The sequence below is a fragment of the Schistocerca piceifrons genome, chromosome 5 (assembly GCF_021461385.2).
Source record: "Schistocerca piceifrons isolate TAMUIC-IGC-003096 chromosome 5, iqSchPice1.1, whole genome shotgun sequence".
In the NCBI taxonomy this organism is placed as follows: Eukaryota; Metazoa; Arthropoda; class Insecta; order Orthoptera; family Acrididae; genus Schistocerca; species Schistocerca piceifrons.
This window is the reverse complement of record NC_060142.1, coordinates 661,253,116-661,280,010: the sequence shown is the minus strand read 5'-3', so window position 1 is coordinate 661,280,010 and position 26,895 is coordinate 661,253,116. Positions and strand designations below refer to the sequence as shown.

General features: G+C 43.8%; 1 protein-coding gene across 1 annotated transcript in view; it reads right to left on the bottom strand.

Moving 5' to 3' along the window:
* LOC124799183 (pickpocket protein 28-like) overlaps positions 1-26,472 on the bottom strand; it is a 42,620-nt gene extending 16,148 nt beyond the window's left edge. The window contains exons 1-4 of the mRNA XM_047262718.1: positions 26,392-26,472; positions 10,100-10,370; positions 5,742-5,801; positions 3,429-3,579 (exon numbers count right to left, since the gene is read on the bottom strand). Coding sequence (XP_047118674.1) covers positions 3,429-3,579; positions 5,742-5,801; positions 10,100-10,370; positions 26,392-26,472 — 563 coding nt within the window. The remainder of the gene's footprint in view (positions 1-3,428; positions 3,580-5,741; positions 5,802-10,099; positions 10,371-26,391) is intronic.
* Positions 26,473-26,895: the final 423 nt, after the last annotated feature.

The following is a 26,895-nucleotide window of genomic DNA, read 5'->3' as shown; positions in this document are numbered from 1 at the left end:
CCTATCTCTCTGTACAGGATGGGCGTATAGGCAGGCGGTGGGCGTCATGGAATGATTAGGGTCATTTTTAGAGAAAGGCCATTTATTGGCTAAAGCATTTTGAAAGGGGCTACATAGGCCTAGGGAGGTGAGGGTGAGCCAGAGCTTAGAGTTTGGCGAAACATTGCTCGCGAAGCTAGCGAAAGTTGTTGTCTGCCAAAACTAAGTCCACAGTGCCGCAGCACCGGGAGAAGCGGGAGATGTTCTACATCTACATCTACATTTATACTCCGCAAGCCACCCAACGGTGTGTGGCGGAGGGCACTTTACGTGCCACTGTCATTACCTCCCTTTCCTGTTCCAGTCGCGTATGGTTCGCGGGAAGAACGACTGTCTGAAAGCCTCCGTGCGCGCTCTAATCTCTCTAATTTTACATTCGTGATCTCCTCGGGAGGTATAAGTAGGGGGAAGCAATATATTCGATACCTCACCCAGAAACGCACCCTCTCGAAACCTGGCGAGCAATCTACACCGCGATGCAGAGCGCCTCTCTTGCAGAGTCTGCCACTTGAGTTTATTAAACATCTCCGTAACGCTATCACGGTTACCAAATAACCCTGTGACGAAACGCGCCGCTCTTCTTTGGATCTTCTCTATCTCCTCCGTCATACCGATCTGGTACGGATCCCACACTGATGAGCAACACTCAAGTATAGGTCGAACGAGTGTTTTGTAAGCCACCTCCTTTGTTGATGGACTACATTTTCTAAGCACTCTCCCAATGAATCTGAACCTGGTACCCGCCTTACCAACACTTAATTTTATATGATCATTCCACTTCAAATCGTTCCGCACGCATACTCCCAGATATTTTACAGAAGTAACTGCTACCAGTGTTTGTTCCGCTATCATATAATCGTACAATAAAGGATCCTTCTTTCTATGTATTCGCAATACATTACATTTGTCTATGTTAAGGGACAGTTGCCACTCCCTGCACCAAGTGCCTATCCGCTGCAGATCTTCCTGCATTTCGCTACAATTTTCTAATGCTGCAACTTCTCTGTATACTACAGCATCATCCGCGAAAAGCCGCATGGAACTTCCGACACTATCTACTAGGTCATTTATATATATTGTGAAAAGCAATGGTCCCATAACACTCCCCTGTGGCACGCCAGAGGTTACTTTAACGTCTGTAGACGTCTCTCCATTGATAACAACATGCTGTGTACTGTTTGCTAAAAACTCTTCAATCCAGCCACACAGCTGCGTATCATAGCCAAATCTCGCCATATGACACTGACATCGCGTATGCCTCTCTACCTAGACGTAGTGTTACCTTTTATTTTACTTCTGTCATTACTGCAACGCGGATAATTCTTGTAGGCCCTGAAGTAAGTTTTTTAAGAATTTGTGATGTCACAAAGTAAGAGTGAATGATTTCGTGATTACCAGCCGATACTGATTTATGAACTGAGGCGACAAAAGTCATGGCATACCTGCTAATATCGAGTCTGACTCCATTTGCCCAGCGTAGTTCAGCTACACGACATGGCTTGGGCTCAACAAATCTTTGGAAGTGCTCGGCAGAAATATTGAGCCACGCTGCCTCTGTAGCCGTTCATAACAGTGAAAGTATTCCCGGTGCATGACTTTGTGCACGAACTGTCTTCTCGATTACGTCACATAAATGTTCGATGGGACTCATGTCGGGCGATGTGGGCTGCCAAATCATTCGCTCGAACTGTCCAGAATAGTCCTCAAACCAAGCGCAAGTATGCAATTTTGTCGTATGATGACATGATGGAGACCGTGGCTGTTGTTTGAAGACAAATTTTGATGGTGTTGGGACAGAAACCAGCCACAAATTTACTTTCAGTTCCTTTATTCAAAGGGTACCGTTACCGGTTTCGAATCGTTGTGATTCATCCTCAGACGGTTTACACGCTTTATTTATGACATGTGGTGTGTTTTTTACAGATTAACTGTCGTGAAATGTCGGTTTGGAGTGTTTGTTTTCATAACATTCGTCCAACAGATGTGAATACATTCCCACTGCATTCTTATTGTTGCATACGTAAATTTTTCTCACTGAACACTTTAGATTTGTCACTGAGAAGATTTCTATCTCGCACCACATGTTTTGATACATACAAAGAGCTTACAAACATATTTGTAAGTGTTCAGTGAGAAAAATTTACGTGTGCAACAATAAGAATGTAGTGGGAATGTATTCACATCTGTTGGACAAATGTTATGAAAACAATCACTCCAAACCGACATTTCACGACAATTAATCTGTAAAAAACACACCACATGTCATTCGAAACCGGTAACGGTACCCTTTGAATAAAGGAATTGAAAGTAAATTTGTGGCTGGTTTCTGTCCCAACACCATCAACCAGTGCAAACAATTGTGGTCTTTTGAGAAGTTTGGGAACATGAAGTCCATGAATGGCTACAAACGGTCTCTAGGTAGCCGAACATAACCATTTTTAGTAAATCATCGGTTCACTTGGAACAGATGACCCCAGTCTATTCCATGCGAACATAGCCCATACCATTATGAAGCCAGCACCAGCATGCAAGTGCCTTGTTGACAATTTGGGTCCATGGTTTCGTGGGGTCTGCACCACACTCTAACCCCACCATCAGCTCTTACCAACTGAAATCGGAACTCGTCCGACTAGGTCACGGTTTTTCAGTCGCTAAGGGTCCACCCGATATAATCACGAACCCAAGAGAGGCTCTACAAGAGATGTCGTGCTGTTAACAAAGGTACTCGCGTCGGTCGCCTGCTGCCATAGTGCATTAACGCCAAATTTCGTCACACTGTTCTAACGGATGCGTTTGTCATACATCTCACATAATTTGCTGCTGTTACTTCACAGAGTGTTGCTTGTCTGTTAGCACTGACAACTTTATGCAAACGCGGCTGATTTCGGTCCTTAAGTGTAGCTTGTCGGCCACTGCGTTGTCCGTGGTGAGAGGTAACGCCTGAAAATTGGCATTCTCGGCACACACTTGACACTATGGATCTCGGAATATTGAATTTCCTGACTATTTCCGACATGGAATGTCCCATGCGTCTGGCTCCAACTACCATTTCGCGTTCAGAGTCTGTTAGTTCCCGTAATGCGACCATAATCACGTCGGAAACCTTTTCACATGACTCACGTGAGCACAAATGAGAGTTCTGCCAACGCATTACTGTTTAATACCTTGTGTTCACGATACTACCACCTGTATATGTGCATATGGCACTCCCATGACTTTCGTCGCCTCAGTTTCCTTTATATTTACACTCATTTGTCAAAAGAATGGCTGGAGCACGTTACAGAATTCATTTATTGTTTGTAGCCAGATACAAAGTGCATTCGGTCAGGAGGAAATCTATGCCAAGTTTGTATTTTCAAAAAATAAAAAATATTTGAAGGAGCACTAACTTCTGAAAATATTGCATCGCGTCAGGGTTGAAATCCAGGTACTTCCTCCATAAAATTTGAGACTGTGAGGTCTCAATGTTGTAGTTTATCTCAACGCAGCCCGGTAGACACTGGCAAGCTGTGAGGTTTTTAGTGTCACCGTAGAACCTACCTGTGGAAAACACAACACGTTTCTGTAACATGGCAGCAACTCCAACAGCAGGCATTTGTAGAACACTGAAGATCATAAAGAAACTGTATGATACATAATAAAATTTAATGTCATAAGAAGAGTAAAAGGTATTCGTGTCTAGAAGGTAAACAGACATTCATTACATCAACTAAAAATTAAAACTGCTTAGTAAAGTTCTCAGTCACTACAGCCATCCAGAGTGTCCACAGGCAATAATTACAATCACTAGTTGTCCAGATGCACCCAGAAAGACAGCACAGTAACAAAATACAAGTTAAGAATTGCAATTCAGAGGCAACTTGTGATGTAGTCAAGTGCCACAAGCCAATTATGCGTCTTATAAGCCAACACCAGGCATTTTATTTCTTAAAAATTCTTGGCTGCTGTGTGTAACAGAAGATCAGACACGTTGCTAGTCGTACAAAAGCAAGAAGTATCGGAAAATTATTGCTACCAATTAAAACACTGATGATAATTAAGGAAATAAAAGAACCATCACAAACATAAAAAAGAAAGTTAGAAAAGGTGATAAATAATAACTGGCTTAAAACAGCTAAAAAAAGCTATTTACAATATTATAGTGTAACTTTATGTCGCAGATATAAAAATAAGATCCTTTACCCGTTAAAAAAGGAATGCCGCAGGGCTCCGTTCTTGAGCCCTTTCTGTTCATTATATATGTAAATGATCTGCCTTTCATATTGGCCTGTGATACTGCACTACATGCAGATGACACCACATTAATAGCTCAGAATGCTAAATGGATGATTACAGCTGAATGTAGCAATAGCAGTAGATGTGCATACCTAATGGTTTGAGGCTAATACACTATGCATAAATAATAGCAAAAGAGAGAACATTGTTTTTAATCTGAATGCCCCCAAGAACAAAAATACACCAGTGAAACTTCTTGGATTCCATATTGATCAAAGTTTGAGCTGGGATACACAAACAGATAAGTTATGCTCCAGACTCGCATGTGTGATTTATCTGCTGTACAAGCTGAGAGGCCATGTAAGTGAAATTCTGTTGCTATATGCATACTTTGCTTTCTTCAATTCCCTTCTGACATATGGAATTTTGCTATGGGGAAGCTCACCTGGATCTAAGACTGTATTTAAATGGCAAAAAAAGGTCATTAGATGCTTTGCAGAACTCACGCCAAGATAATCATGTAGACACCACTTCAAGGAAATGAAAATTATGACAGTACCTAGTCTATATATTTGTAGTTGCCTAGTATACACGAAAGGAAACCTGGTTAATTTTGACTTATGTCAATAGACCATCATAACACTAGACAGAGACAGGCAATTGACAAGCCCCATGCCAGATTAGCAAAGTTTCACAATAGCTATAAATATCTTGGTGACACATATTTTAACAAACTATCTAAAAATACCCATCCAGTGTCCCTGAATAAATTCAAAAATGTAATAACAAAGTGGATAAAAAGCAAAGCCTTCTATACAGTGAAAGAATTTGAAGAATGTTTAATAGATGATTCGGAATTTTGACATGAGACTATACTAAATTATAAATCGTAACCCAATATTTTATGAAGCTAACAGTGTGGTATGTTGATTCACTGTGCCATATTGTATAAGGCAATATAGAGATAAAATTTATGATTATTATAATTGTGTACGGATTATTTAGATACAAAGACACTAACATGATATGCTGATTCACTGTGGCATATTGCATTTGGTTTGCAAAAAGTGATCAGTTTGTGTTACAATGTACTTTTCTGAAGTAGATACTTACGTAAAAGGCTTCTTGCAACAAAATTAGGGAAGTATAATTGTAAAATAACTGTAATGCAGTAAGTATAAAACATATGACGACACCAACTACAGGTAAACATGTTCGAAGCTGAATAAATATTCTAGTCTATTCATTTGGAAACAAAAACATAAACGAAACCTTAAAAGCTTCAGTTACACAGCAGACGCTAACATAAACCCAAAGGCTATCATGTCTGGGTTGTAACGTCCCTCATGCATATATTTAATTTCCAGTACAGCATTAGCTTGCAGTGCATTGCGACATGTGTAACAAACTTTATCTTTCGGAGAGAACGTTACAGCTCAGGAGTACGTGAGGTTCAAGTAATGTAAACGGGCTTTCTGCAGGCTTACTTTGCGCTTCCTTTACGCAGGGCATTTTTGAACCTCCGCAGATCGGCACCTCCTCCTCTCCTGTAATGTAAGAGAAGTAAAAACGCTATCAACCGTCCTTGCAAATAAGTCTAGAAACAACAAAACAACAGTTAATTAAATTTTTATCAAAGAACAATTATTCTAATTGAAGAGTGGAGATTTTGGAGGACATTTAGTTTCATTTGGCCCGAGGTGCCTACACCTTTGAGATTCCAACTAAAAGTAACGAATGAGGAGACGATTTATCAGTTTCGTTTAAAACGCCTCTTGTTTATTAGCAGTAAAAATTTAAACATAAATTACGTACGTCTACATTATTATTTTGCAATTAACATTTAAGTTTTTAGTAGCGGGTTCATAGAACCACTTTAAGACTTCATCGAATAGCATGTGGGAAAAATAAACACCTAAATCTTTACATGTGATCTCTGATTTCTCTCGTTTTATCATCATGGTTATTTCTCTCAGTGAAAGGAGTGTGCAAAGTATTTTGAAATTCGGAGGAGAATGTTGATTATTGTAATTTGTAAAAAGATGTCGCTGCAACGAAATACGCCTTTCTTTTAATGACTGCCACTCCAAATCACTTCTGTAAACATATAAACGAGTAACAATTTCGTGGTATCAATGTATATCTCTATGCAATACAGGCCTTCTTGTGGTAGATGAGGATGTTGTACCTGGCGGCTCGTGTACCTACGAACACACGAAGTTTTTTTTTATCGTTATCTCAGTCTAGTGGCTGGTTTTGGAAGCACTTGAAGGGATGCACACTGGAGACCACCATAAATAATGCCAGAATTTATTTTGTGTTGTTAGACATGAGATTGTGTTTTGCGTGGCGTTCTTAAATATTTCGATTTTTGCACATTTAAGTGCAATATATTAAAGCTACGAGGGGCATGCAATAAGTAATGCAACACATTTTATTTCTGAAAGCAGGTTGTTTTTATTCAGGAGTCTAATACACCATATTATTTCCCTCTCTTTTGGCTACAAAACCCCTATTTTTCAATACAATCTCCTCTCAGTGCAATAACCTTATGCCAACTTACTGAGAGGGTCTGTGTGCCTGCGAGGTCGACGTCGTAGCCAACAGCTCGCTGCATCAATAACTTCCCCATCACTCACGTGCTGCATCCCATGGAGTGCATCCCTCACTAGACCAAACATACGGAAGCTGGAAGGTGTGATATCCAGGCTGTAAGGTGGATGAGGAAGAACAGCTGAATGAAGTTTCGTGAGCTCCTATTGGGTGCGCAGACTTGTGTGAGGCCTAATGTTGTCATGGAGAAGAAGACCGTTTGCACTTCCGTAGCGACAAACAAGCTGAAGTCGTTTCTTCAACTTCCTGTGGATAGCGCAACACATTTCAAAGACGATTATTGCTCCATGAGGGAGGACATCAAACAAATAAACCCTTCAGTATCCTAGAAGACCATCACGATAGCATTACTGGCTGAGGGTGCAGCTTTGATCTACTTTTTCGAAGGAGAGGTAGTGTGATGCCACAACTCCACGATTTGCCGTTTTGCTTCTGGTTCGAAGTGATGAACCCACGTTTCGTTGCTTGAGACAATGTTGACGAAAATTGTCACGATCAACCTCGTAATGCATAAGCAATTCCCTGCAGATAGTCCTTCGTTTTCCTTTATCAGCTTCTGTTAGGTGGCGAGGAACCCAGCGGGGAACACACCTCTGAGTACTCGAACTGGTGGACGAATGTGTCAGCTCTAGCAACAGAGACATCCTGTTGTGCAGTGAGGTGTTTCATTGTGATCCATCGATCACCTCGAATGGAAGTGTCCGCACTTTCCAGTACTGCTGGAGTCACAGCTACATGCGGCCGGCCGTAATGTGGGAGAACAGACAATATTGGACGATCTAGTTGAGATGATATCAGATGTCTTGTCCAACGATTTACTGCTTTCGTTCACTACCGGTACTCTGTAGATATTCTGCAGGCGCCTATAAAAACTTGTGATGCTCTGGTTCTCCGCCGAAAGAAAGTAACAATAGCCTTCTGCTTGGAGTGCACCTGCTTTGGAGATGCCATTATGGAGCTATGTATAGCGCGGCCACATCGAGTGAGCTAGAACGGACCGTGGTCCTTTACTCAGACAATACCCGATCTATCTCCCCTAAATTTACTGTGCCTGGCAATTTTCAGGTAGCGGAAACCAGGAAGACTTTACTTTTCCTGAGTTAACAGAACGCAACCATTAGCACAAATCAAAGAGATTGTCACTGGTAAAGTATTCTCCTAAACAAAATGAACAATTCGTGGAGCGCTTCTGCCTACTATTGTAAGGGAGGATAATGCACAGCACACAAAATGCATTGATACACCACAGTAATTCGTACGAAATTAAGTGCAGAGCAATGAAACATACAGATGCAGATTAACACTCACATAATATATAAATAACGAAACATTTTAAATAACAGCAAATGAAAAGAGACAAAACTGTGTAACTTTTATCACATTATTATAAATAGTAATCGTTTGTAATAATAAGAACTGTGCACTGGAAGTACGAATTACAAAATGCCTTCAGTCACTACTTTTCGTGTTTTATTCCTATCATGAAAATATTTTATGTTAGGTTAGAAATTTCGTAAGTCAAAGGCGGAAAATGCCGGCCGCTGTGGCCGAGCGGCTCTAGACGCTTCAGTCTGGAACCGCGCGACCGCTACGGTCGCAGGTTCGAATACTGCCTCGGGCATGGATGTGTGTGATGTCCTTAGGTTAATTAGGTTTAAGTAGTTTTAAGTTCTAGGAGACTGATAACCTCAGATGTTAAGTCCCCTAGTGCTCAGAGCCATTTGAACCATTTGAACCAAAGGCGGAAAATATGTGCGAAATAGTTGAAATAATGAACAGTTTAGACTTATTATATATTCCAAGAGAAACGTTTTTAACTTTTTAGCATCGTCATACATTCTTTTCACCATCCTGTTCGTACATATCACTTCATTCAAGAAGCACATTGGCATACACATGTTTATAAACACTTCACAGATGTTTTTGTACACGGTATGATCAAAGATGAATTTACTCATAGTGCCAGAGATATAATTATTAAACAATTGACAAATGCATGGAATAACTTCACAATAAGTCTTTAAAATTACTCAAATAACTGTACTTGCTAAATCTGTTTGTTCATTTAACATAGATTCTGGTTTTTTGGTTCTGTGGAGGTATATTTTAATTCATATTTCCAGTGTATTGAATACAGTCACGTCTGAAGCTGCAAGATATGGAAAAAATGAAAAATAAGGACTGTGCCATAAGTTAATTAGTTCCCAAAATTATTATGATTATGGAAAGATATAATTCAACGAACAAAATTAACTTTAACTACTCTTTTGAATGTTATTAAAAATGAATCTGAATATCACTACAATGTGACAGTTTACAATCATGTAAAATCAATGAACGAGAAAGTTATTGTTGTTTCTAATAAAGTTTTTACGTTACTGTTAGAACAATGTAGTTCATGGTGTGTCTTAGATAGTGTTGCCTCACAATAGTTTCCACTTAGCTGTTGGCGAGTCATAGACGTCCGCATCGTTAATCCACTGTCACTGGGCCTATAATCCAATAATTGTTATTGCCTTGCTAAACTTATTGATCGTGGGCGCCGGCCGTTGTGGCCGAACGGTTCTAGGCGCTTCAGTCTGCAACCGCGCGACTGCTATGGTCGCAGGTTCGAATCCTGCCTCGGGCATGGGTGTGTGTGATGTCCTTGGGTTAGTTAGGTTTAAGTAGTGCTAAGTTCTAGGGGACTGATGGCCTAAGATGTTAAGTCGGATAGTGCTCAGAGCCATTTGAACCATTTTTCCGTTCGACCAGCACATCTAAGAAAGGCAACTTACTGTGCTTCTCCGTCTCCGCTGTAAATATAATATTTGGATGCATACCGTAGATATGGTCTGGCTTCACTGCCAAATTAAAAACGTATTGGGATTTTATCCGAATTTGATGCCTCTAGTCAACTGTGATCTTTTTATCCATTTGCTATACTTTTGAAATGGAGGGCCTTCGACGACGATGGAACAGTCATCATACAAGTTCTTCGTGGAAGGTTAGAAAAAAGAAAATAAATGACGAAACTTGACAACAGTGTGGACAGACTTAGCAAGTTCCTCTGAGAGTGTTTTTCGACACCTGCAGCTTTGTTATGGTATGCTGTGGGTTTATCAAAGGCTGAAACTCGATTTGTCGAAACCGGTGGAGAAGAGCATCGCACAAAAGTTGCACTTGTTGCATCTAAATCACTGTTGAGCGCAGGAGTTGGTGTCATCAGACTGTGCGATCAGCCAATACTCACTAGGCATGTAGTAGGCGGAGCAGCCGCACTCACGGACCGTGTAGTTGACCAGGCACTCCGCCCGGCAGTTCTCCTCGCTGTAGTAACGGAAGAAGTAGAGGCTGCGCTCCCTCGTGAAGTAGCAGCGCCGGCGCTCCGGCGGGTAGTCCACCAGGCTCTCCGAGGTCATCATGACGGCCGGCCGCACGGTGACCACCAGGTCGCGGTCCACGGGCACGCGGAAGAACTGCGAGCTCATGTCGGGGAACGCCACTGGGTTGTGCAGCAGCATCTGTCCGGGAACAGCGGGCACAACCTGTTCTCACTACGGCATCTGCAGCGTCAAAAGGTATCGAGAAAAACTCTGTACCACAGGGCTCAATCTTGGGTCCTTAATTAACACCACAGTATTAACTTTACTCTCCATTGTATTTATTTGGCATACTTGTCTCGAGTGTTAGAACCTCATCATTAGACCTTTCATGTCTAACCGATCAATCACTAATATTCTGACGAAAAAATGCCAACCCCAGGAAATAGTTAATGTAGAGTAATGAAATTTTGGGAATGTCTTTGTCTGGGTAACACATACAGGGCTATTCCAAATGATTGAAGCGATTTCATAAATTCACTGTAGCTCCATTCATTGACATATGGTCACGACACACTACAGATACGTAGAAAAACTCATAAAGGTTTGTTCGACTGAAGCCGCACTTCAGGTTTCTGCCGCCAGAGCGCCCGAGAACGCAGTGAGACAAAATGGCGACAGGAGCCGAGAAAGCGTTTGTCGTGCTTGAAATGCACTCACATCAGTCAGTCATAACAGTGCAACGACACTTCAGGACGAAGTTCAACAACGATCCACCAACTGCTGACTCCATTCGGCGATGGTATGCGCAGTTTAAAGCTTCTGGATGCCTCTGTAAGGGGAAATCAACGGGTCGGCCTGCAGTGAGCGAAGAAACGGTTGAACGCGTGCGGGCAAGTTTCACGCTTAGCCCGCGGAAGTCGACGAATAAAGCAAGCAGGGAGCTAAACGTACCACAGCCGACGGTTTGGAAAATCTTACGGAAAAGGCTAAAGCATAAGCCTTACCGTTTACAATTGCTACAAGCCCTGACACCCGATGACAAAGTCAAACGCTTTGAATTCTCGGCGCGGTTGCAACAGCTCATGGGAGAGGATGCGTTCAGTGCGAAACTTGTTTTCAGTGATGAAGCAACATTTTTTCTTAATGGTGAAGTGAACAGACACAATGTGCGAATCTGGGCGGTAGAGAATCCTCACGCATTCGTGCAGCAAATTCGCAATTCACCAAAAGTTAACGTGTTTTGTGCAATCTCACGGTTTAAAGTTTACGGCCCCTTTTTCTTCTGCGAAAAAAACGTTACAGGACACGTGCATCTGGACATGCTGGAAAATTGGCTCATGCCACAACTGGAGACCGACAGCGCCGGCTTCATCTTTCAACAGGATGGTGCTCCACCGCACTTCCATCATGATGTTCGGCAATTCTTAAACAGGAGATTGGAAAACCGATGGATCGGTCGTGGTGGAGATCATGATCAGCAATTCATGCCATGACCTCCACGCTCTCCCGACTTAACCCCATGGGATTTATTTCTGTGGGGTTATGTGAAACATTCAGTGTTTAAACCTCCTCTACCAAGAAACGTGCCAGAACGGCGAGCTCGCATCAATGATGCTTTCGAACTCATTGATGGGGACATGCTGCGCCGAGTGTGGGAGGAACTTGATTATCAGCTTGATGTCTGCCGAATCACTAAAGGGGCACATATCGAACATTTGTGAATGCCTAAAAAATTTTTTTGAGTTTTTGTATGTGTGTGCAAAGCATTGTGAAAATATCTCAAATAATAAAGTTATTGTAGAGCTGTGAAATCGCTTCAGTCATTTGTAATAACCCTGTATAAGTGGTTAACACTACAGTATCACAAGCCAATGGAACTGCGGTATAAGCCATTGAAAATGTGAAATGCTGGTACATTAAGTGTAACGGCCAGACTGTTGAATACAAGCATGAAAACACATGCATTGTGTTGTACAGTTGTAAGATGTTAGTTTGTGGGATGGAGTTCCATGCCTGTTCCACTTGGTCCATCAATACAGGAATGGTCAACGCTGTTTGTGGATGACACTGGAATTGTCGTCCAATGATGTCCCATCTGTGCTCGATTAGAGACGCATCTGGTGATCGAACATGTGAAGGGAACATGTGGATACTCTGTAGAGCATTTCGGGTTACAACAGAGGTATGTGGGCGACTGTTATCCTGCTGGAAAACATCCCCTGGAATGTTGTTCATGAAAGGCAGCACAACAGGTCGAATCACCTGACGTACCAATTTACTGTCAGTGTTTGTGGGATAACCACGAGAGAAACTTCCTGGCAGATTAGAACTGTGTGCCGGACCGAGACTCGAACTCGGGACCTTTGCCTTTTGCGGGCAAGTGCTCTATCTGCCAGGAAGTTTCATATCAGCGCACACTCCGCTGCAGAGTGAAAATCTCATTCTGGAACCACGAGAGTGTTCCTGTTGTCACACGAAATCGCACCCCAGCCCACAACTCCAGGTATATGTTCAGTGTGTCTAGCACTCAGACAGGTTGGTTTCAGGCCCTCAACTAGCCTCCTTCTGACCAACACAAGGCCATGACTGGCATCAAGGCAGAACCAGCTTTCATCGGAAGACACGACGTCCATCCTACCCTCCAATGAGCTATCGCTTGAAACCACTAAACTCACCAATGGCTGTGGTTCGGGGTCGGTGGATTGGACGCTGGAAGGCATCTAGCTCGGAGTGTCCTTAAAGTAACCCATTTGTAACAGTTCATTGTGTCAGTGTGGTGCCAACTGCTGTTCAGATTTCTACTACAGGTACAGTACGATTCACCGGAGCCATACGCCAAACACAATGATCTCCCGCCTTGGAAGTATGACGTGGGCGTTTGGAGCCTGGTCTTCTTGTTACCTTACATTCTCGCGACAATCGCTACCAATAATCATGTGCAGTGGCTACATTCCTGGCAAGTCTTTATACAATATCGCAGAAGGAACATCCAGCTTCTCGTAACCCTATTACACGACCTCGTTCAAACTTAGTGGGGTGTTGATAGTAGCTCCTTTGTCGCCTTAAAGGCATTCTTGATTAACATCAACACACGATAAAGGTAACTAACGCTCACTACCGTTACATCGTGCATTTAAAGCAAACCTGATTTTCATCATCATAGAGGCGCTACTAGTGTCACTCTTTTGCCACTGGTGCGAAATTTGAATAGAATTCTTCAAATGTAGAATTTTTCAGATGTAGAAACACTCCTAACAACTATCGTTTATGTCTCACAACTCCTTCTTGATGTTGTGACTTTTTTCTGCCAGTGTATTTGAATTTTTCAAAGCGGAGGTCATAAAATAATCTTGATAAAATGTTTTCTTATCCTACTATAAAATTTTCAACCTGTGTCCATCTGTGACGTCACACTGCACGTCCCTTACTCCACCACTGTGCCTCCTTTTCTTCGACAGTGTCTCTGTCCTTGTTCACCTATTACAAGTGAAAAGTACGTGTACAACAGCAACTACTCGATGTGTGCCAGTATGATTTCTGTCAGTAAAATTAAAGACAGAACAACTACGAGCTGCTCTAGAAGGGTATCCTTGGATATTAAGAACTTGTGCGGTAACGTTCCAAAGGATGTGGCGATTGCTATTATTAAGAAACAATCTCCTTAAACACAAAGAAGTCTCGAGGCAGGAGGCGACTGAGTTTATCGAATTGCTGCAGCTGGTCACGTATTCTAACTATTCTCGATTAAGAACCAAATTTACATCCTCAAGAATATGTCAGTAATTCGAGCAGAATGATCCCTAGCCCACTTCTCTGTTGCACCTCCAAAGCATACCTCTTCCTCCATTTTCTCCTCCGCTTTATTCTCTTTTCAACTTCCCTCCCCTCCACTTTCCCTGTTTCGTATATACTGCGTCGACGACCAGCACTTACTGTTTGTTTTATTTATTATTATTTCGGCTGCCTTATCCCATGAGGACGGCGATGGACTCTCACATATACAAAAATGATACTGCTTGACTCTATACAAAGTAATTGAAAAAGTGGAAACAGTTACATTTGTTTTAGGAGATTCTTTCAAGGTACTAAAAACAAAATGTTGATTTTTTTCGTTTTGTTAATAAAACGAAGATGGAGAAAGAGAGAATAACCGGAATTTAAGTGCTACACATGCACTGAAAAGAAGGTTGTATACATGGAAGAACCCTGGAGATATTAAAAGGTATCAGATAGATTATATAATGGTAAGACAGAGATTTAGGAACCAGGTTTTAAGTTGTAAGGCATTTCCAGGGGCAGAAGAAACTGCAAAAAGGTGGGAATTTAAGGAGATGGGACCTGGAAAAACTGAAAGAACCAGAGGTTGTACGGAGTTTCAGGGAGAGCATAAGGGAACAATTGACAGGAATGAGGAAAAGAAATACAGTAGAAGAAGAATGGGTAGCTTTGAGGGATGAAGTAGTGAAGGCAGCAGAGGATCAAGTAGGTAAAAAGACGAGGGCTAGTAGAAATCCTTGGGTAACAGAAGAAATATTGAATTTAATTGATGAAAGGAGAAAATATAAAAATGCAGTAAATGAAGCAGGCAAAAAGGAATACAAACGTCTCAAAAATGAGATCGACAGAAAGTGCAAAATGGCTAAGCAGGGATGGCTAGAGGACAAATGTAAGGATGTAGCGGCTTATCTCACTAGGGGTAAGATAGAAAATGCCTATAAGAAAATTAAAGAGACCTTTGGAGATAAGAGAACGACTTGTATGAATATCAAGAGCTCAGATGCTAACCCAGTTCTAAGCAAAGAAGGGAAAGCAGAAAGGTGGAAGGAGTATATAGAGGGTCTATACAAGGGCGATGTACTTGAGGAAAATAGTATGGAAATGGAAGAGGATGTAAATGAAGATGAAATGGGAGATACGATACTGCGTGAAGAGTTTGACAGAGCACTGAAATACCTGAGTCGAAACAAGGCCCCCGGAGTAGACAACATTCCATTGGAACTACTGACGGCCTTGGGAGAGCCAGTCGTGACAAAACTCTACCATCTGGTGAGCAAGATGTATGAAACAGGCGAAATACCCTCAGACTTCAAGAAGAATATAATAATTCCAATCTCAAAGAAAGCAGGTGCTGACAGATGTGAAAATTACCGAACTATCAGTTTAATAAGTCACAGCTGCAAAATACTAACACGAATTCTTTACAGACGAATGGAAAAACTAGTAGAAGCCAAGCTCGGGGAAGATCAGTTTGGATTCCGTAGAAACACTGGAACACGTGTGGCAATACTGACCTTACGACTTATCTTAGAAGAAAGATTAAGGAAAGGCAAACCTACGTTTCTAGCATTTGTAGACTTAGAGAACGCTTTTGACAATGTTGACTGGAATACTCTCTTTCAAATTCTAAAGGTGGCAGGGGTAAAATACAGGGAGCGAAAGGCTATTTACAATTTGTACAGAAACCAGATGGCAGTTATAAGAGTCGAGGGACATGAAAGGGAAGCAGTGGTTGGGAAGGGAGTAAGACAGGGTTGTAGCCTCTCCCCGATGTTGTTCAATCTGTATATTGAGCAAGCAGTAAAGGAAACAAAAGAAAAATTCGGAGTAGGTATTAAAATCCATGGAGAAGAAATAAAAACTTTGAGGTTTGCCGATGACATTGTAATTCTGTCAGAGACAGCAAAGGACTTGGAAGAGCAGTTGAATGGAATGGACAGTGTCTTGAAAGGAGTATATAAGATGAACGTCAACAAAAGCAAAACGAAGATAATGGAATGTAGTCGAATTAAGTCGGGTGATGCTGAGGGAATTAGATTAGGAAATGAGACACTTAAAGTAGTAAAGGAGTTTTGCTATTTGGGGAGCAAAATAACTGATGATTGTCGAAGTAGAGAGGATATAACATGTAGACTGGCAATGGCATTAAAAGCGTTTCTGAAGAAGGGAAATTTGTAAAGATCGAGTATAGATTTATAGGTCAGGAAGTCTTCCCTGAATGTATTTGTAGGAAGTGTAGCCATGTATGGAAGTGAAACATGGACGATAAATAGTTTGGACAAGAAGAGAATAGAAGCTTTCGAAATGTGGTGCTACAGAAGAATGCTGAAGATTAGATGGGTAGATCACATAACTAATGAGGAAGTACTGAATAGGATTGGGGAGAAGAGAAGTTTGTGGCACAACTTGACTAGAAGAAGGGATCGGTTGGTAGGACATATTCTGAGGCATCAAGGGATCACCAGTTTACTACTGGAGGGCAGCGTGGAGGGTAAAAATCGTAGAGGGAGACCAAGAGATGAATACAGTAAACAGATTCAGAAGGATGTAGGTTGCAGTAGGTACTGGGAGATGAAGAAGCTTGCACAGGATAGAGTAGCATGGAGAGCTGCATCAAACCAGTCACAGGACTGAAGACCACAACAACAACAACAACAACATGCACTGAAAAATGGTTGACCTGAACTGAAAACTGTAGAGTGAGGACAGGAAATGTTAGATGTTCTGTATGATCGTAAGGTGAGATCGGGTGGGATCGGGAGTGCACTGAAGAGGAACGTGGCAGAAAATAAGAGGAGGACATCTGCGAAAGTCACTCGCGAAGGCGTCAGCACCGAAGCAACACGAAGGTAGCTCCATAGGCCGAGAATTGCAGGGGGTGCTGGAGTTCCAGTTTCATTCATCAGTGATGCAGATGCCCCTAACAGGAAAACGTGAAGTGACGCTGAAACCGCAGAATCTGAAGTAAGGAACACTGAGAGAATGCTATTTGCGCAGGCTAGTCTTGTTTCACACTAACTTCTCGGCGAGTTTACGTCCGAAATGTAAAACATGGAGGGCGTTCGGTAATGATTTGGACAGCCGTATCGTGGTTTTCCATGGCTTCATGAGTACTCAGCAAGGTCGCAGGATAATATGACCATTTTGGCTGAACAGGTTCCACCCATGGTACGACATTTACTTCCCAATGGTGACAAAATGTTTCAAAACGATAGAAAGCACACAGCTTGTATCGTCCAGGTCTGGTTTATGGGAGCTCGAGGATGAATTGCCGCATCTCAGCTTTACGTCTTTTTCGGCTCTCAGCGGTTGAAGTGGTATCAGTGAGCGTGCTGTCCGTGTGTAGAATGGGGAAGGTATGCGATCTATCTGAGTTTGACAGAGGGTAGACTGTGATGGCCTGGGGGCTCAGCACGAGCATTTCGGAAACTGTGCGACCTGTCGGGTGTTCGAGGAGTGCTGTGGTGTGTGTCTTCAGCACGTGGCGAAACCGAGGTGAAACCACATCCATGCGTCGTGGTGTTAGGCGGTCACCCCTCATTATAGATGTCGGACGTCGTAGGCTGGGCAGACTGGTAAAACAGGACAGGCGGCGAACTGTGGCGGAACTGATATCAGAATTAAATGCTGGGCAGGGTACAAGTGTGTCTGAATACACACTGCACCTAACACTCCTGACGATTGGCCCTCACTGCAGACGACCCACACATGTGCCAATCTTAACACCCCGACATAGGCAACTGTGACTGAAATGGGCACGTGAACCATCGGACTGGACGTTTGGCCAGTGTCAGAGCATTGCATGGTCTAATGAATCCCGGTAACTTCTCATCATGCCGATGCGAGGGCGCAAGTCCTTCGTCTTCCAGGGGAACAGCACCTTGACATGTACTGTGAGATGCAGACAAGCTCTATTATGCTCTGGGGAACATTCACGTGGTCATCCGTGGGTCCAGTAGAGCTCGTGCAAGGCACCATGATGACCAGGGTACACTGGTGGCAGACCACGTACACCACTTCATGACGATCGTGTTTCCCGACTGCAGTGGCATTTTTCAGCAAGATAATGCGCTATGTCACAACGCCAGGAGCTCGATGTAGTGGTTCGAGGAATACAGTGGCAGTGTCCAATTGATTTGTTGCCCCCCTCCCTCCCCCCAACCCGATGGAGCACACCTGTTGTGTGATTGAACGTGTCGTCAGCGATCATCGCGCCTCTCCCCGGAATTTAGGGTAATTAGGTGGTTTGTGTGTGCAGTTGTGGTGCCGAGTCCCTCCAGCGACGTACCAAGCCAACATTGCTTCCATCGCACGACGTGTCGCCGCTGTTGTCCGGGCCAAAGGTGGGCACACCATCTATTAGGTAGGTGGTCGTAGTGTTGTAGCTGATCAGTGCAAGTGTTCTTATGGAAATAAAGTGATGCAAATAAATAACTCGGTGTCGCGTATTTATGTATCCTATGGATCAAGTGCCTGGATAATCCTGACAAATACCAAAGGATGTCCTCAGTCGTGGACACAACACCCGTAATTGCCTCATAGAAGTGGTGTCAGCGTGGGCATCAATTAAGGAAATCCTACAGTCCTGAGGAGGTGCAGCGATGTGTGAATTCTCGAGAATTCCAAGTTCCTTCCGTCATCCCATGGAGAAACAGCAGCAGCATCTGCAGGAGCTTCGACGTCATCCGACAACACGAGGTCGTCCAACGCTGGAATTCAGGTTACTGTACTAGAGTGGATTTGTCGGCGTATATTAACCTGTACGACAGAATCTAATCGTGGAATGAGATTTTCACTCTGCGGCGGAGTGTGCGCTGATATGAAACTTCCTGGCAGATTAAAACTGTGTGCCGGACCGAGACTCGAACTCGGGACCTTTGCCTTTCTTCCAGGGGTGCTAGTTCTGCAAGGTTCGCAGGAGAGCTTCTGTGAAGTTTGGAAAGTAGGAGACGAGGTACTGGTGGAAGTAAAGCTGTGAGAAGGGGGCATGAGTCGTGCTAGGGTAGCTCAGTTGGTAGAGCACTTGCCCGCGAAAGGCAAAAGTCCAGAGTTCGAGTCTCGGTCTGGCACACAGTTTTAATCTGCCGGGAAGTTTCATATTAGTGCACACTCCGATGAAGAGTGAAAATCTCATTCTGGAAACATCCCCCAGGCTGTGACTAAGCCATGTCTCCGCAATATCCTTTCTTCCAGGAGTGCTAGTTCTGCAAGGTTCGCAGGAGAGCTTCTGTGAAATTTTGAAAGTAGGAGACGAGGTACTGGTGGAAGTAAAGCTGTAAGGACGGGGCGTGAGTCGAGCTTGGGAGCTCAGTTGGTAGAGCACTTGCCCGCGAAAGGCTAAGGTCCCGAATTCGAGTCTCGGTCCGGCACACAGTTTTAATCTGCCAGGAAGTTTCAGAATCTAATCCTAGTAACGCGGTCGATCACCAAACCGTCGTAAACGAGTTGCGAAACGAAATTCAGTGGAAAAACAGTGAAAAGTGAGCGCAGCCTTCAACATGAGTGATCAAATGCACTTGAAGTTCTGGTCCCATGAAGAATTTCTCATTATTCCCAACAATACCGGGGTTTAGTAGGAAAACAGAGGAAGAAGTACAAAAAATTCTTTCGAAAACTTGAAGGAGGTGCCTTGTTGGGTTCATGGACTGATTCGATAGATTATCAGTTGCTAAATTAAGAATTCAGGGAGCCATACAAGGTTTCATTAGCGAGGAGCCCACTTGCGTGAAATCAGAAGATTAAAATGAATTCTAAGCGACAGTTGTTCAGAGATTCAAACGAAAAATTTCTCTCAGATTCTACTGAGAACAACTTCATAGTCTGCGGATGCGACTAAACGAATTTACTGAGCAGTTTGCCGACAGAATTCGAAGCGTTAACGCTGAAATATACGAGTTGATAGAAGCCGAGAACAAGAACCGCATACAGGTGTTTGAAGCCGATCAGAGAGCTTTAGACACATTCATCCATGGGTTGTGCGGGGAGGAACTAAGTAAAGTAGTCCAACTAGCGCTATATAATAGCTTTCAGGAACAGTACAAGCAGCTGTTGGCTTTAAGGATGCACTAAGATGGCCGAATGATATGCGAAAAGGAGAGAGTAGCTTATTCAACGCAGATGGTGAATGTTACTGATCTAAGAAGCCTGGTCACAAACGTAAAGACTGTAAGCAGAAATAAATTTGCTACAATTGTGGGATACAGGGTCACGAATCGAGAGGTTGCCGCAATAGAAGAAAAGATAATGCGAGCAGCAGGCAACCTGGCAGATCGTTAAACGAGTACTGGGACGTACGTGCCACCACACCCTCTACTCCCTGCCCGAGGCAGGGATTCCTGTTAGTTTCACCGAAAATGAGGTCGAAAATGACTTTCTGATATGTGCTATACATCGTGGCCGATAGATCAAGCCACTTATTAACACAGGAACAGGTTCAAACACGCGCCCGGCCACCCTGAAAGACGTTTTCCGTGATTTCCCTAAGTCGCTTCATGCAAATGCCGGGATGGTTTCTTCGAGGCACGGGCGACTTCCTTCCCCATCCGATGGAACCGAGGACCTCGCTGTTGGTTCCCTCCCCCAAATCAACAAACTAACCAACACAGGAAGACTGACTCCACTAGTGTGGTGTTATATTGACAAAAAGGATAAGTTAAGATTGCAACAGTCAAAGGTGCATCGGTTAAACGGCGGGAAGTCACGTAAACACAGACAGGTTGACGCAAAGTAATGTTTAGGCAAATAAAAATACATAGCGAGGGTGTAAGTAGTTTCAAACGACGAATCGTGCTACGGCGGATCTGATTTTTTGTCCGCTAATGGGGCAGAGATATTTGTCACTTATAGAAGGATCCGACTCGGCTGTAGAAACTACGACCTTCATTCTTCAGGTCGTACTCAATGGAACGCTGACGTCGTGGGATCGATCGACACGACAGATGGATCAGTTCAAACCCTCCGAGTCGATGTACAAATTGATCAGCCTCAGAAAATACCACAGGGAGCAGGAGGAATAATTTACATGAAATGTTCCATTAAGTTTCGGGCGTGCAGCCGCACGAAATCTCCTTCTTCTAATATTTCGGCTGTATACCGTCCAGCCATCTTCAGAGTGAGTCGCTAGACTGCCTCTCCAGCTGAAGATGACTGGACGGTATACAGCCGAAATATTAGAAGAAGGAGATTTCTTGCGGCTGCACACCCGAAACTTAATGGAACAGTCTTTGCGCCGCCAAAACCTGAAGATTTACATGACATGTATTCGCAGTTTGCGAATACGAACTACTATCAGCTATATAACGGAATGACGACAATGAAAATTTGTGCTTTACCGCCACTCGAACTCGGATTTTCCGCTTATTGCGAGCGCTCGCCTTACCATTAGCCTATCCGAGAACACCTCGAGGTCAGACCCAAATTTCTATATTTCGTCAACTATATGTCTACAACCTGCACTCGTACATCCATTATCTGCACTGAAGCGCCAAAGAAACTGGTATAGACAAGCGTATTCTAATACAGCGGTATGTAAACAGATAGAGTATGGCGCTGCCGTCGGCAACGTCTATAAAGGGTGATCCATTGATACTGACCGGGCCAAATATCTTACGAAATAAGCGTCAAATGAAAAAACTACAAAGAACGAAACTTGCCTAGCTTGATGGGGAAACCAGATGGCGCTATGGTTGGCCCGCTAGACGGCGCTACCATAGGTCAAACGGATATCAATTGCGTTTTTTTAAATAGGAACCCCCATTTTTTATTACATATTCGTCTAGTAGGTAAAGAAATATGAATGTTTTAGTTGGACCACTTTTTTTTCGCTTTGTGATAGATGGCGCTGTAATAGTCACAAACATATGGCTCACAATTTTATACGAACAGTTGGTAACTGGTAGGTTTTTTAAATTAAAATACAGAACGTGGGTACGTTTGAACATTTCCTCACCCCCTGGTGTCTCCCTTCCTCTCCGCTCCCAACCAGTTGCCGCGCCTTTACCGTTGTGTCCCTCCCTCTCTCCATCTCCACACCCTCCATCTCCTTTCCCAACACAACTTCCACCGTCTACCACTCCCGGATGATGAGCTTCGCCCTGACATCTACCCTTCCTACCAACTCTAACCCCCTCTTCCTGCCTCCTCCTCAGGGCTCCCTCTCCTCCCCCTCCCTCCTTCTGAGCGGATTTCCCCTCCTACTCCCCCTCCATCTCTTGTGCCTTCTTTCAGTGTCTCTGCGCTCCCTCCTGCCCTGTCTTCCCTTTTCCTCTCCCGCCCCATGTGTCTCCTGCCTCTTCGTGAACCCACGGTTGCCCCTCCTCTCTTCATCCCGCCGCTTCCCCAGCTGCCCCATGCTCTCCCCTCCTTTTCCATCCTCTCTGACCTTTCCCTCGGCAGGTCCCACCTGGTAGTTTTATTCTTCATCGTGTGTGCTCCAAGTGGGTTTTAAGTGTGTTGTTTTGGAGTGTTTATAATACTGTGGCCAACTTTTAACCTGTGCATGCGCATCCAGTGTCTTCTCTGTGTTTTAAGAGTCGCCAACTGCGTTTTTTAACTTCCTGGTGACTTTTTTAACTGTCCCCAATGAACGTCTACATGTCAGTGTATCTTTACCTCCATTTTCTCCCCTTACTCTGTTTTATGTTCCCCTTTTTTACCTCCTTATGTATGTATTATTTTATTCTTGTTTTAGTTGTCATGTCACTCGGCTGAAGAGCGGCGGATTGTGCTGCTGACAGCCCTCCCCTGCCCCTATGGGGCAGGGGAATGAAATCACAATACAGAAAAAAAAAAAATTTGAACATTTTATTTCGGTTGTTCCAATGTGATACATGTACCTTTGTGAACTTATCATTTCTGAGAACCCATGCTGTTACAGTGTCATTACCTGTAAATACCACATTAATGCAATAAATGCTCAAAATGATGTCCATCAACCTCAATGCATTTGGCAATACGTGTAACGATATTCCTCTCAACTGCTAGTAGTTCGCCTTCCGTAATGTTCGCACATGCATTGACAGTGCGCTGACGCATGTTGTCAGGCGTTGTCGGTGGATCACGATAGCAAATATCCTTCAACTTTCCCCACAGAAAGAAATCCGGGGACGTCAGATCCGGTGAACGTGCGGGCCATGGTATGGTGCTTCGACGACCAATCCACCTGTCATGAAATATGCTATTCAATACCGCTTCAACCGCAAGCGAGCTATGTGCTGAACATCCATCATGTTGGAAGTACATTGCCATTCTGTCATGCAGTGCAACATCTTGTAGTAATATCGGTAGAAAATTACGTAGGAAATCAGTATACATTGCACCATTTAGATTGCCATCGATAAAATGGGGGCCAATTATCCTTCCTCCGATAATGCCGCACCATACATTAACCCGCCAAGGTCGCTGATGTTCCACTTGTCACAGCCATCGTGGATTTTCCGTTGCCAAATAGTGCCTATTATGCCGGTTTACGTTACCGCTGTTGGTGAATGACACTTCGTCGCTAAATAGAACGCGTGTAAAAAATCTGTCATCGTCCCGTAATTTCTCTTGTGCCCAGTGGCAGAACGGTACACGACGTTGAAAGTCGTCGCCATTCAATTCCTGTTGCATAGAAATATGGTACGGGTGCAATCAATGTTGATGTAGCATTCTCAACACCGACGTTTTTGAGACTCCCGATTCTCGCGCAATTTGTCTGCTACTGATGTGCGGATTAGCCAAGACAGCAGCAAATAGACCTACTTGGGCATCATAATTTGTTGCAGGTCGTGGTTGACGTTCAAGATGTGGCTGAACACTTCCTGTTTCCTTAAATAACGTAACTATCCGGCGAACGGTATGGATACTTGGATGATGTCGTCCAGGATACCGAGCAGCATACATAGCACACGCCCGTTGGGCATTTTGATCACAATAGCCATACATCAACACGATATCGACCTTTTCCGCAATTGGTAAACGGTCCATTTTATCACGGGTAATGTATCACGAAGCAAATACCGTCCACACTGGCGGAGTGTTAAGTGATATCACGTAGTTATACGTTTGTGACTATTACAGCGCCATCTATCACAAAGCGAAAAAAGTGGTCAAACTAAAACATTCACATTTCTTTACGTACTACACGAATATGTAATAAAAACGGGTGTTCCTATTTAAAAAAAAAAGTTGTTGATATCCGTTTGACCTATGGCAGCGCCGTCTAGCGGGCCAACCATATCGCCATCTGGTTTCCCCCTCAAGCTAGACGAGTTTCGTTCTTTGTAGTTTTTTCGTTTGATGCTTATTTCGTGAGATATTTACCCCGGCCACGATCAACGGACCACCCTGTATAAGACAACAAGTGTCTGAAACATTTGTTAGATCGATTACTGCTGCTACACTGGCAGGTTGTCAAGATTTAAGTAACTTTGAACGTGGTGCTATAGTCGGCGCACGAGCGATGGGACACGGCATCTCCGAGGTAGCGATAAAGTGCGAATTTCCCCGTTCGACCATTTCACAAGTGTACCATGAATATCTGTAATCCGCTAAAACATCAGATCTCTGACATCACTGCGGCCGAAAAAGAGCCTGCAAGAACAGGACCAACGACGACTGAAGAGAATCGCTCAACGTGGCAGAAGTGCAACCCTTTCGCAAATTGCTGTGGATTTCAGTGCTGGTAATCAACAGCGTGCGAACCTATTCAACGGTACATCATCGATGTGGGCTTTCGGAGCCGAAGGCCCACTTGTGTAGCCATGATGGCTGCAGTGACTGCACGACACAAAGCTTTACGCCTCGACTGGGCCCGTAAATACTGGCCTTGGACTGTTGATGACTCGAAACATGTTGCCTGGTCGGACGAGTCTCGTTTCAAATTGTATCGAGCGGATGGACGTGTACGGGTATGGAGACAACCTCATGACTCCATGGACCCTGCATGTCAGCAGGAGGCTTTTCAAGCTGGTGGAGGCTCTATAATGGTGTGGAGCGTGTGCAGTTGGAGTGATATGGAACCCCTGATATGTCTAGACACGACACTGACAGGTGACACGTACGTAATCACTCTGGCTGATCACCTGCATCCATTCATGTGCATTGTGCATTCCGACGGACTGCGGCAATTCCAGCAGGGAAATGCAACATCCCACACGTCTATAAGTGCTGCAGAGTGTCTCCAGGAACGCTCTTCTAAGTTAAAACAATTCCGCTGGCCACCAAACTCCCCAGACATGAGCATTATGGAACATATCAGGGATGCCTTGTGACGTGCTGTTCAGATCTCCACCCCTCGTACTCTTACGGATTTTTGAACAGCCCTGCAGGATTCATGGCGTCAATTCCCTCCGGCACTACTTCAGACATTAGTCGAGTCCATGCCCTGTGGTGTCGCGGCACTTCTACGTGCTCGCTGGGGCCTACGCGATAATAGGCAGGTGTACCAGTTTCTTTGCCTCTTCAATCTACCGAGTGATCAAAAAGTCAGTATAAATTTGAAAACTGAATAAATCACGGAATAATGTAGATAGAGAGGTACAAATTGACACACATGCTTGGAATGACATGGGGGTTTATTAGAACCAAAAAATACAAAAGTTCAAAAAATGTCCGACAGATGGCGCTTCACCTGATCAGAATACCAATAATTAGCATAACGAAGTAAGCCAAAGCGAAGATGATGTTCTTTACAGGAAATGCTCAATATGTCCACCATCATTCCTCAACAATAGCTATAGTCGAGGAATAATGTTGTGAACAGCACTGTAAAGCATGTCTGGAGTTATGGTGAGGCACTGGCGTCGGATGTTGTCTTTCAGCATCCCTAGAGATGTCGGTCGATGACAATACACTTGCGACTTCAGGTAACCCCAAAGCCTATATTCGCACGTACTGAGGTCTGGGGACCTGGGAGGCCAAGCATGACTATTGTCATTCGCAGTGACGTTTTGCTGTCCAGCGCCATCTGTCAGACATTTTATGAACTTGGTTTTTTTGGTTCTAATAAAACCCCATGACATTCCAAGCATGTGTGTCAATTTTTACCTCTCTATCTACATTATTCCGTGATTAATTCAGTTTTCAAATTTATACTGACTTTTTGATCACCCAGTATATTGCCGTAGAGTTGAGACGTTTTACTTGAAAGTCAGTTGCCCGGTGTCGTCGGATAAATACATTGCAAAGGCGGTGTTATTCCGGATTACTATGTAGTTCCTTGGGACGCGCATGCGTGAGCTTCTCCAGACCCAGTTGCTATACTCAAAGGTGCAAGCCAGTGCCTCGTCTGAAGAAGTTCAGGTTTTCGCAAAGCCAGCATGCAGTCCCTTATTCGTCGTTCACAGAAGTGATTAACGACAATGTGACCGTATAGTAAAATGATAACACGTAGCTCTGTTCAGCTGCGTTACTGTGCTTGCTGTATTTGCGGTAGTTTCTACGGAAATAAATGGGTCGGTGCCTTGAAGCCCTGGACGGGCCAGCGGCAGGAGGCGTCGACATCTTGCTCGTCGGTGGTGAGCATGAAGTCGAGCCCGGCCATGGCGCCCGCGGCGCTGGTCCGCCTGGGGTACACCGCCTCGTCGTCGCCGGCCTCGTCGCTGTCCTCGTCGTTACCGGTGACGTATCCGTCGTCCACCGACCAGCGGCTGACGGCGCGGCTGCGGGACCTGCGAGCGCTCGCCTTCCTGTACCTGCAGCACACATGCACAAGGTGCGGCTGCTCACTAGGAACTTCTTAATCCCACAGCTGCATTTATTATTACTGTTAATTACTATTATTGATTACCTCAAAGAAAACGATTTAATGACAAATATCACTTTAAGGGGATACAGAAAGCTAAAATACGACCACTATAGAGAACATTTTCTCACAAACTGCTGGAGACAGAGAGATAAAATTTTTACTGTATGAGCATTGATATGTTATAACAATATTGTAACAACAGTTTGTTGTCATGTCGAA